General features: G+C 32.6%; 1 protein-coding gene and 1 long non-coding RNA gene across 2 annotated transcripts; both read right to left on the bottom strand.

Annotated features, from left to right (window-relative positions):
• Window positions 1–249: 249 nt before the first annotated feature.
• LOC146915406 (uncharacterized) lies at window positions 250–2,250 on the bottom strand. Its single transcript, XR_015014579.1, has 3 exons — window positions 1,905–2,250; window positions 1,713–1,784; window positions 250–567 (listed from the first exon to the last, which is right to left on the bottom strand). It is a non-coding gene; the product is annotated as an uncharacterized LOC146915406 (long non-coding RNA).
• Window positions 2,251–8,088: 5,838 nt separating this feature from the next.
• On the bottom strand, window positions 8,089–11,960 carry LOC146915405 (uncharacterized). Its single transcript, XM_085717792.1, has 2 exons — window positions 10,142–11,960; window positions 8,089–8,502 (listed from the first exon to the last, which is right to left on the bottom strand). Exon 1 carries the CDS (start codon window positions 11,815–11,817, stop codon window positions 10,147–10,149), a length of 1,671 nt encoding a protein of 556 aa, XP_085573918.1. The 5' UTR covers window positions 11,818–11,960; the 3' UTR covers window positions 8,089–8,502; window positions 10,142–10,146.
• Between the last annotated feature and the right edge of the window lie 1,233 nt (window positions 11,961–13,193).

Genomic DNA, 13,193 nt, shown 5'->3' with positions numbered 1-13,193 from the left:
TTCCCATTTTTTTAGCATGTTTTAACACGGTAAAAGATTGGTGGCCACATTTCACTATTTTACAAATATTATTAAAAATAAAAAAGAGATGATTTTTTTTGAAAGAATAAAAAAAAAAAGAGATGATGATTATTTTATTTTTTTAGATAAGCCAAAAGTAGGGAGGGTATCTGTCACGACCCAAAAATATAATCGTGACCGGCGCACGAACTAATAGCTTATAGTTCGGCAAGCCTGATGACTAAAGAATTAAATAAACAATTTTCAAGTTAACTTTCGATTTAAAATCATGTTTACTGAAATTTCGACAGAGTAACACCTATAATTTCAACATTACCAAGATGTAAATCCTGTTCATAAACTATTATCATCAACCAGAATTTCAAAGTGACATTTTACATATTTGTACAACTCAAAATGAGACATTTCTAAACTCCAAATAGCTGCAGATACTTGACTCAACATATACATAAAACAATAGAGACATTCGTCAAGGAAGCCTACCAAAATGAGTGATGCGGCTGAACTTGGGTCTAGTAGCAGCTCTCTACCTAGCTGCTTGGAAATCTGAAAAAATAGAAAATGAAGGAGTAAGTCACAAGGACTTAGTGAGAGACAACAACCACCACCACTAGAAGGGAAACACACAACACAAGGGCACGATTCTTTACTTTTCTCAAATCAAATTTTGATTTACAAAGTTACTAACCGTATAAAAATATAATAAACTCACAAACAAGTGTACCGTGAAAATTTAGAAATCTTATAAATTTATCAAACAAATAAGACTATGCCAAAATTCCAATGTCGTAAAGAAGTGAACCCAAATCCACAACTTTAAAGAAAATATAGAAATCGCGTATAATGAAAAATGAATCGAAATAATCAAATCCAAAAAGAATATAAATTCAAACTCCATTTAATAATACCAAAATAATCGACTTTGAAGAGAGTATAAAAATCCAACTTTAGTGAAAATAATCTAATGGTGAATCGAGAACTAGCTCCATCTCGTTGATAGCCCTCTCCTCTTAATGGTGGCCTTTCCATAGGGGCGGCTCCATCTAACGGATAGCTCTTTTCTCTCGACTCAAAACAAAAATGTAAAACATTTTCAATTAGGTAGTTTACCTCTCGTTGATAGCCCTCTCCTCCTAATGGCGGCCTATCCATAGGGGCGGCTCCATCTAACGGAGTAACTCTACCTAATTGAAATCACATACTAGGTGCACCTAGGTTGTCGTCATTATAACCGTAATTTTCAAAACACCATTCTTAAATCACAATGCCAAAACCATATTTCACAACATAGCGTAACTTATTTCAAAAATAGGTATATCAAAATTCAATCGAAAATCTACTACTTATAAACATAAGTAAATCCAAATTCAAATCCAATTCAAAATCCAAATCGCTTACAAATTAATATCAAAAATTCCCAAAGAACATATATCCCAAAACCGTATTTCTCCATGTCTCAAAATTCATGTCATAGTATATGCAACCAAACCTCAATTTCAAATATTTTATAATGCACATAGAGTATAGTTAAATTTGATGACTTTGAAATTATATAACAATGACGAGAGAAATGTTCAAAATGTTCAAAGGGTGTGTTCCCCAATTTGATAGATACTATAACATAAAAAATCAAAAAAAATATCAATAATAACGATAATTAAAATAAATGATAATGATCGTCATCAACTCACAGTTATGGCGCGTCAACTAAGTCTGCTCTCTAACCACTCCTGAAGAAGCATATGAAGCATCCGACATCATATCTGAGCATCAATAATTTTTCTCATGAATTAGAAACTCATCTACTCTAATCTCAATAATTAATTCCTAACACCAAACATGCCTAAATATGCACTAATTGAGTTGTAAATTGATAAATATACCTCCACGAAGTCTTAATGATCAACTTTCACAGTATGGCATTCTTCTCCTTTCTTAATCCACAAACCCAAACTCAAAATCCTACCCAAGAGCACTTGTGAGAGTTGAGAAATCTTTGATTAGATGTGAAATTGATCTCACGTGTGTATGGTTTATGGAAGAAATATGGTACGTTGAAAGAGAGAGAGGAAGGAAAATGATGTATTGAAGGATGGTAGAAGAAGTGGAAACTGAAAGAGGGATATAGAAGCTTCGGGAGAAATAAAATGAGGGTGGGGTTAGGTGGTTGTCTAGTTTTTATTTTATTCTATTTAATTTCTTTATTTTATTTTATTTTATTTTTTTTTTAAAAAAGTGAAACGGTGCGTTTCAGTATCAAGGAAAATGAGAGACATCTCAATTAGGTTGACACATTGTTGAAACTCTTATCTTATACCAATAAGGGGACCAAAGTAAAACCCTCTAAGATAATTATTTTATTAAGTTATTCTTTTTAAATATTAATGTATTTTATTTATTTGTTTTTGTGTGTTTTTTTAAGAACATAAACTAGTCCACCTATAAAAGGAATGATGGTATTCAAAACTTGAGACATGAGGTAAGGAAAGTATGACCATAAAAAATAAAATAGAAAATAATAATTTGGAAGTAATACATATAGTATTAATTTTTTGGTATAATTTTGAAAATTATATTAAAATTACGTTAAAAATTAAAATTGACAATCTTTTTAAAATAAACTATATTTTTTTTACAAATGTTATAATTATTATGAGAAAACGAAGTAAGTCCAAATGAAAGAAAGACAAGTATTGTTGGTATAAACTAGTTTGACACTACCTAAAAGTATTTTTATGAGATGATAAGAGATCTCTTTCAACTTAATTGGAGGTCTTGAATTCAAACTGAACTTTCGAAATTTAAATCTCTGAAAGAGAGAATTTTGTCATCCATTAAGTCTTACTTGACTCGAAGAATTAACTTTTACAGTTGTATTCATAGAATATTCAATTAACACCCATTTTTTTTATGCTACTTTAAAAAAAACAAGTTTGTCACTAAACTGATAAAATTTTAATACTATTTAGCCATAGATACTAGTTATAGCATATCATCAGTAATAAAGAAAAGGATTAAGAAATTGTGTACCTTTGAGTTAGGGTTATGTTGATGAAGATAGCTGTCAGAAGGATAAGAGGGATGACTACCCTCATTCCGTTTAGCATCAGGCTGCTGAAGGGATGACGTTTAAATAGCTAAACGGCTGAGAGCAGGGACCTCTCATTGGGCTCAGCTAAATGGTCCAACCCATCACGGTCCATTTAGAAAGAATAACCCAATCACACATATTCATCAACTAATTAGCGCTTAACACAATAGACCATAATTTATATTATGACATTAGCTTATAATAATTGACTATTGTCGATCCATAATTGATTAATTAAATAATTAATCCAACATAAACAACATCCAAGGACAATAAATCATTGTGTAGGTGCTTTAAATTTTAGCCACAAGAAGAGGTTGTGAGTATTGATACCTTATGATGGATTAGTGGATTAATTTGTCACTCCTACTCAAGTGTAACAAAAATCCAATTAATTCAACATCTTTTGATAACTACGAACAAGGATCCAGAAGCTCATTTTACTTCATATCTGACGAAGAATTAAAGGAAAAAATTGCAACTAACGACTAGAATCAATTCTTACATCAAAAGTTCTGAGAGTGAACACAAGAGTGGTTGAACAAGTCCATTTTCCTTTACAGCTATTTCTTCTTTTTACTTGCTTTTGACCTTTTTATAAGGTTTTAATTCCCCATGTTGTACATAAGTTTTCTTTTTTTAAGAATATTAGAGTGACGACAGAGTATAAGGGTTCTTTGGGGTTCTAATTGAGTTGAGATGTTCAAGTCTCTTCTTGATTTTTCAACTCACTCTTGGCCTATAAAAAAAAAACAGTTCAAAAATCTTGAAAATTGTATAAAATCAAATTTGATTCGATATTTTCAAGTATTTTTTTCCGTAAAAATCATTTGGCTCTTGTCATTTTTTTAATTATATTTTTGAAACTAAATAAAATCAAATTCAACAACAAACTCCTCCTCCTTAAAAAAAAAAACTCCTCTAAAAAAACAAATAATTCAAACTCAAAAATATTAAAAACAAAGAAAAAACTCAACATACATAATTTTTTTTTTTTGAAGGAACATACATAAATTTTGACATCTGTTTTATTGGATATTGCATGGATCAACTTTACAAATATCGTGATTTCAACTTAGATGTTTTGTCCTTCAGCGGATTTTTGAAATTGGCATAAGGAACATGTGCATGAGATCAGTTAATCAACAAACCTCTCTAACATGTGCATTCGTTGTGCCATAAGGCAAGTGGTCAAGAGTATGGAAGTTAATGGAACATGTCACAGCTAGGCATGGCGACAAAACCCGTGCCCATGGGTACCCGCCCAAACCAACCCCGATTTGACGGGTTTTCCCCGATTTGACTGGGTTTGGGTATGGGTTTGGGTTTTCCCCGATTTTAAAATACAGGTATGAGACGGGTAAAGGGGATATATGTACCCACCCCGAATCCATACCCAAACCCTACCCGAATGTAGAAAGATCATTGTTTTGTTTTTGTTGAGGGGGTAAATAATTATATGTCATGTTATTTGGTTTGATAATTGTCATGATATAAGAACTTTCATTGATAGTTAAAGGAGCAACTGAATTATGTGGTAATGAAATGTTAAAATGAGCTTAAATTGTTGGATAATGCATCACAACATTACCATTGAAGCTTAAAAAAACTCTTTTTTAATAAAAAAAATTGATTCAGTGCGGGGACAGGGATGGGGCGGGAATACCCAAACCCATTGGGGATGGGGTATGGGTAGGGTAACAGGTAAGTATATGGGAGCAGGGGATGGGGATGGGGAAGGCAAAATCCGTCCCCACCCCGCCCCATTGCCATGCCTAGTCACAGCCTGGTCCTCCAAAGGCTTCTTATTCTTGTCAAATAGAGGTTTAATGATGTCCAATTTGATTCTACAGTTTTTTCTATGAGTATCTTTTGATAATGGGTACACTATGCCATGCATGATATTATAGATGAGTAGTATCTCATAAGTCGTACCAAGCTTGGTATTAACAATCAGAAAAAAAACTGCACTTAAAGGTACCTAACCATATAAACAAGCATGTGATTTTAGTTTCAATCAAGCAACACTGGTCATTCAACAACTGAACAGTTATTCAATCAAATTCTCGATTTGAATGATTATTTTGAAAATCAAATTAGAAATCATCTCAAAGTAGATCCCTGGAATTGTATGTTTCAGTTTGCTAAGTTAAGTGGAATTCATTAAAATATATATTGATTACACCAATTCATAAAAATAACATATTCAAGATAACACCAGACTAAGGCAATGCAAAAGTGTCCTAGTCACAAACACTGGAGACTGGAGAGAATACAAAATTCCAAATGACTAGAGAGAATACAACTGAGAGCATAGCATAAAACCAAATAGGGGATATGCTATATTATAACTTTGTATCATGTCATATGTAGTCCACGACCATATTTGATATTGCAAGAGCAATTACAACCTAGGAGCATATGCCACCGAACTTCTGAAGTATCAAGCATTTGCCACTGCAATTTAAGACTTGTGATGTGAGCATCACATAAGCAATAGCCAGCATTGCGTTTATAAGTTTGGTATTTGTTTCTTTGTTTTCTCTATTTTGTGAACCACAGCATTTCCCTAAAATTAATCCCTGTCACTGATTCTCCATCATTCAACATCATTGAAGCCCTATCAGAAAGGAAAACTCCATCCCTTTATGGAAAACAGGCGGCAGTTTATGATGTATGGTTATATAGAAATAAAAATAGTTAGGCTTAAATATTTGGTTCAATATATATAAGCCCTGTTATATATGCTATAAGGTTACATGAAAAATAGCAAGGCTTATATTAATCAGTCATTACAATCTTAAGCTGCCAGTTTTCACTTTGTTTTTAATTTCCACCAACTTTGCATTATTAAAATATCCATTCCTGCTCATTGCAGTCCTCACAAATCAATCAATATATAAAATAGAGTAACCAAAGAACTTATTGAGCTTTGGTTCAATACCAACAATTGTGATAAATGAATACTTTCCATTTGAGAACTTATTGCAATAATAAATGGAGCAGCATCATATCAAAAACAGCCAAAGAACTAAGGAGGACAACAGAAGTGTTGGCTCACAAGGAGAGCCTAAAACAACAAGGAATCATCAGGTTGAGTTAAGAGACACAACATCTTCACCAAAAACTTTAAAATATTACATATATAGGTCCTTTCACTAATATGTTATGTAGCATTCTCTTTTTCATTCAATGTAAAACTTCTTACTCACACTTAATACTCCAATAAGAAAGGGTATGGTTATCGCTGTGACTAATGGTCTAAGCAATAGAGTTGGCTGGAGGATTGGAGAAGAAATTAGGAAGGTCTTCAATCTTATTTTACTCGCAGTGTATCTTGATTGTAAATGTAGCACCGCCACTTTAGATTGAAGGTATATTTGGTGTCAAACAACAACGCAATAATAACACATGTAGTTAGTTATATTCAATTATTCTATTTTCTCTAATTAATTTCGACGTATCAATGTTAGTGTCGTGTATGACGTCCGTGTTTCATATATCTCGATTGTTGTGTTTTTGAATCATGTTAAATATCTGTTGTTTGAAAATTAAAATTGTTTAAAAATAAAAATAATCCAATCACTTCATCTCTGAAAAGATAAGCATTTTACATAAATAGTAAAGGAAAGAAAATACGTTGAAGTGTTTTTCTCATATACAACAAACAAGTTATTGAAATTCTTGATAGTGCCATCAACTGGAAGGACGTGAACTTTCTTACCATACATCACAGCAGGACATGGATTCATTGAGACAACATCTATTAGCTCTCATTATGACCATCATATTTTTCCACAATTACAGGAAAGAAAAAAAAAAAATTCAGATTTCGATTTTGGAAGTAGTGATACCTTTTTTTTCTTGTGTCCTCAAAAGTGTTGTCCATTGGTATGGTGGTCTACAGCCATGAAAGAGTATTATGAAAGAGGTTCCGGCTTCGATCCCAACTACAAAAAAATGCCATCTGTCTATAAAAAAAAAAAAATATGTTTCTTTTTTAGACACTTGTGGCCAATAGTCAATCCTTCTAGCCAACCACAATTGGTCCAAATTTGATTGAAATAGTGAAATATTCAACAATTTCCTTTGTCGTACCATGATAGTGTTGGAACTGAGTAATAGTCAATAATGCAAATGGTGTATTATTGAGTTACAAGAGATGAGCAGATTGCTCTACACTGCAGAAAAGCTATAACCAGAGTCCGAGACTCCTTCCAGAGAGAATATCCTCTCCTTTACAAAAGGATTAACCAATTTCTGAAATCCTCTTACCTAGACCCTCCCCATACCCAAATAATCAATTCTCCTGGAATCTCGGGACATAGAAAAAACTCAGACCAGAAAAACTACTTTTTCTTGCAGGCCATTTAGAGAGCAACTTGAGGGTAGTAATGTGAATATGCTATTTTAACAGTTGATAACCAAGGATCTCTAAAAAAATCATGGCAGAAAATGATGGCAGAAACATAAGCTTCTTGGATAAATACAAGTAATATTCATCTCTAAAAAAATTGACAAAAATTCCATGAATTAAGCTATTTAAGATTTCTATAGTATTCCTATCTCCGCAATGAATTATGATGCTTGATACAATCAAAATTTAAATAGGGGAAAGAAAGCATATAGAACAAAGTGTGATTGTAATTATTTTATAATAGTGTCCCACATTATTTTTGTGAAAATATCTAAAAGTCTTGTCATAATTGTTTTAATCAACTCATATTCAACAGAACATACCTTTTTCCTTTCTAAGCAATTGATGTACTCAACAGGAAGCAGCTGATGTACATATCAGCTTTACCAATCCTCAAATTGCATTCAAATTTAAACTATAACATGAGGAGTAAAAAGCTTCCCGACCACAAAAAGGGTATATTTCTTCCAATTTATGTTACGAGATAGAATTTCAAATGATATGTACATGAACCAGCTAGCATATCAAATGAAACCTCCAAATAATTGAGAGCATAATCTGAAACCAAATAGGGCATCCACTATATATAATCTTAAGTCATACTGCAAGAGTAATTCCAGAAACACTGTCTTTAACCATGACAGTAAATAAAAAGAAAAATATAATTACTCTAACACTACGCTATGATACTCCTAGACCAGTAAGATCCATGAACACCAAACTAGATACACAATCAACACAAAGAGCGGCAGCAAGATCCGTGAACACCAAACAACATAGACTATCGACACCAAAAGTAGCATCGGAGAATAGGAAACAACATCCATCAAACCAATAGCAGCAACACGTAAATATCTCACAGTGACATAAATAATCAAAATTGGCAACATCCAATAATTTATTTGACTCCTTAATGACACAGTCCACCTCCACTGTGCTCCATTTATGCATTACAACTATTGCTTCTTCAACCCTACATAATCGCAATATGAAAAAATCAGCCCAAAGGAATTATGGAAGTAGAGTGTAGAACATCACTCATGAAGATCCAAGTAAGCAACTTTCCATGCTCAGATTGTAACAATAAGAGTTCCATGTTCCACTCAAGTCAAAATATAAAATTCCTGAGATTAAGATCACATGACCAGCACATACCACTTGAAGCTCAGGACATATACATTGAATGAGACAATAAGAGGTCAACACCTTATAAAGAACACAACTCTCCTTGAAAATTTATATATTCTAACCTTCCATTAGACACCAATTCATTCACTGCAGGATCGCAGCCACTATCACGCTTAACTTTTCTTACCATTCCTTAATAGAAATCCATCCCCTCATTTAGCCAGCATCAAAGTTTAAATTATGTCAGTAAGTAAGAAACAATAAGCATCAATATCCTCTACTCTCTTTATCCTTAAACCATGTGGAACCCAGTATGCCATGGATTGCCACACACCCTAATATACTCCAAGACAACAAAAATATCACAAATACTCCAAGACATATAAGGTATCAACAAATTATAGCCCAACCATAAAAATAATCAGAAATATCAAAACATGCTAGCTTATAATCTCATTCCGAATGTCCTTTGAAAACAAGTTGGCCCATGTGTCGGGAGTTACCTCCCTTGTTAATTTTTAGAGTTGACCTCTAATTAGATTGAAATATCAAGAACCCCAAGGGATTAAAAAACAGGGTGATAAAGAAGGAACATGACAAACCTAGAACCATAATTGTCATCCACTTACATGTTCTGACATTGGTTTTTTCAATTATTTATCCCAATTGAATATTTGATTTGGGAAAATTGCATCTAGTCTCTAGACAGCCAGATAGTTCATATTATTGGAAACCATAAAATCTGTCAAACCTTCTTCCTTTCAATTTTGTAGCAAGGCAGTTCCAAAAACTGATAAAAAGAAAGAATAGAGTGATATGCATTTGATAGGAACCTAAAAGGGAAAAGTAGGGCTAGGGAGAGAGAATAAAAGTTAGTTAGCACTTATCGGTTTTAGGGGATTTTCTGTTATAAAAGACAGGGAAGGGTAGTGAGTAATTCACTTAGAGATATTGTTAGAGTTGGTTATGAGAGATTTCTCTCTAGTTAAGAGCATTGAGTTCTAGTAGGAGAGTTCACAGTTCGGTTTATCTTTTCATTTCCTGTTTCCACCATTGTAGAGCTCTTGAGCTCATCATTATACCATTCAATAATATACAGTTTTGTTTTTGGATTTTATGAGTTCTATCAACATTCATTTTGCAAAACTGATGAGAAAGTTCATTTCTAATTCTTACTTTATACAATCTCTCAGCAAATTTCTAACTAACATCATAACACAAATACACTGTTGAACTCAATCTCACAAACAACTCCAGCTCTACTTAAATTCAAATCTCTGAAAGCCATAAGGAACCATTGATATCATGAAAATATCCAAATGAACATAACACACATATTTTAATTAATATTAAATTAATAGTGAGTAGATTGTGTAGTCCATCATCTTTTGTAAATGCAACTATAAGTAAAAAAATTAACAAATAATAACAATTCTATTACTTTCATCAAAATTCAAATAACCAAATATGTAACAAGAAATCACCTTATCTAGTCTTTATCTTCCAAAAGACCTCTAGCAATCATTTCACGCAGTAGTTTCTCTGCCTTTTCGTTCTTATCCTTTTCAAATAGAGCGTGAATAATTGTTTGATAAGTTACAACATTAGGAATGCATCTGCCGTCTTCCATTTTTGACAACAGATCCTCGGCTTCATCAAGCAAGCCCTCTAAACAAAGACCGTTGATCATAATATTATATGTCCAGACCGTTACATTATAGCCTTTAATCAAAAGATCCTGAAAAATCACTTGTGCATTCTCAAGTCTTCCTTGTTTGCACAGTCCATCCATAAGTATATTGTATGTGTTAATATTTGGTTGAATGCCCTGATCTTTAATTTTCTTGACCAATGAAATTGCCTTGTCAACTTGATGGTTTTTACATAAAGCATGTATGAAGGAATTGTAAGTGATTACGTCGGCATGTTGACCTCCATCATGCATCTGATCAAGAAGCTCCCATGCATGAGAGATTCTCCCTGATTTGCACAAACCATCAATGAGAGAATTGTAAGTAACCTTATCAGGAGCAATTCCTATGGACCGCATTTCATTAAAGAGAATAAAGGCTTCTTGGACCATTTTATTCTTACAGAATCCATTAATGATAGTAGTATAGCTCTGAGCATCAGGAGCCACTCCTGTTCGAGAAATAATGCTTAGCACTTGTTTGGCCTTATTAACTTCATTAACTAGGCAATATCCATCCATTATTGAATTGTAGGTAACAACATCCGATATTACACCTTCTTTCATCATAACGGCTAACAGATTCTTAGCTCTTTTCACATTTCCTTCCTTACAAAGAGCATCGACCAATATATTAAAAGTATACACATTTGGGTTGATGTTTTTCAATAGCATTTCATGGAACAAACCAAATGCTTCTTTCAGTTGACCAACAATGCAAAATCCATAAATTAGAGCACTAAAAGTGACAACATCAGGAGAAATTTTCTTTGCAATCATTTGAGAATATAGCGCATAGGCATCAATTACCAATTTATCTTTACACAAACTATCAATGATTGTGTTGTGCATTACCACATCAGTCATGATCAATTTCCCATCAATCTTTCTCAATATTTGCAAGGCGGCTCTTGTTTCCCTCATTTTACACAACCCATTGATTAAGGTCCCATAACTAACATGATTTAACTGAAACCCAAGTGCAAGCACATGGTCGTGAAAGTGCAAAGCTTCCTTGACCTTACTGTTAAGACACATACCTTTGATAAGTGTTGTGAGGGTTACAATATCCGGCTGAAACCCCACCTTAAGAATCTTCCCCAACATAGAAAAGGCAAAATCCATTTCCCGAAGATGGCAGTAACAATTAATGAGAATATTGAAAGTATAAATATCAGGAGTAATTCCGTGTAATTCCAAATGGTGATAAAGGGAAATGGCAGTAGGGTAACGCTTGAACTTAATAAGGGAAGTTAATATTTTGCCGAATTCGACAATGGATGGGGTGGGATTCAAACGGAGCATGTGATTGAATGAAGAAATAGCATTATGAACATCATCAACATTATTGGGAACAAATCTAGTGTGAGAATAGTATCGTGTTCTTGTAAAACGAGAAAAGGGATTAGAAGAAAAAGAATGAAACCTGAAGAAACAAACTGACGCCATTTCAGAGATGCAGCGAATCATTCGGAGACGTCTTCGTTGGTGAATGGAAATTGGGGAAAGTCTCTCTTTCTTCTTTGAAGCTGAACATGACTAGGCGAAAGGGTTTTTAACACTTACTAAATTACGGTTTCACACACACACACACCACCACCCCCAATCTATTTGCATTTTTTATTGTTGAGATTAAAACATTTTGTACACACCTTACATTGAAATAAGAGTAAATTACACCTCTCTCCCCTCCTCTTTTATGTTAAAATATATACTCTTCTCCCCTCTAATTCAAAACATATTAGAAAATTTTTCACTCTCCTCCCTTAAAAGAAACTTGAATTACATTTCCCTCCCCTCTTATGTTTAAATCTACATTTTACTCCCTCAATATTTTTTATTTTATTTCTAATAATATAACACACTTCGAAAAGAAAAAAATATTGCGGGTATATTTTAATATAATAAAAAATTGAATACATATTTTTTCGCCATTTTTTATTAACAATTTCATTAACATATATATAGTTTTAAACCCTGTTATAAAATATGAAACAACCAAAAAAATTAAAATATGTGAAAAATTACTACAGACAATATAGCATAGTTATTTTTTTTTTTTGAGGGAAATATAGCATGGTTATTTAAAAGTTAATTTTATACTCTAAATTATAAAATCAAAAGCAAAATATTTAAATTCAATTATCATTGACATTTAAATTATAAAAAAATAAATTAATTTTTCTTAAATAGTGGTTCAAAATTGATATATATCATAAAAATATTTATATATGTTAAAATAGATTAAAGTGTAGTGCATATTAATTATTAAGGGAGAGAGTTGTAATTCAAGCATCTTATAAGGGAGGGGAGTGTAAATTTAACTTTTCAAGGGAGAAGAGTGTATATTTTAACATAAGAGAGGAGGGGATTGTAATTCAAGCATCTTTGAGGGGAGGAGGGTGTAATTTACTCTTGAAATAATCGTCGTATATTTATTAGTTATTTTGAATTCAAAATATATTCTTAAAGTTATGTTCATGGAGGTCCAACAAACACAATGTTTTAGTTTTTTTTTTTTTTAAGGAAAATACAATGTTTTAGGTATTAACTTTCATTTTTGTGTTTTATTATATCTGAAAATCTATGAAGTTATAAACTCTAACCATAGTGCCAGAATGGTGGATATGCATCAGATACTAATACGCCGAGATACACATCTACCAAGTATTAGAATTAAGGCTTAATAACATGTTTAGTCCCTTAAATAATTATGAAATTTCGATTTGGTCCCTTAAATAATAAAAGGCTCAAAGTGGTCCTCTAAATCATCTCCGTCCGCCAATTAAATCCACTCCGTCAGTTTTTAATTGAAAAACGTTAACTTGATGACATGGACGCTGATG

Source organism: Medicago sativa, chromosome 6 (genome assembly GCF_051527215.1).
Source record: "Medicago sativa cultivar Bolivia chromosome 6, Bolivia_mono, whole genome shotgun sequence".
NCBI classification, from domain to species: domain Eukaryota; kingdom Viridiplantae; phylum Streptophyta; class Magnoliopsida; order Fabales; family Fabaceae; genus Medicago; species Medicago sativa.
Note: the sequence above shows the minus strand (reverse complement) of the source record. Positions and strands in the feature narration are given on the sequence as shown.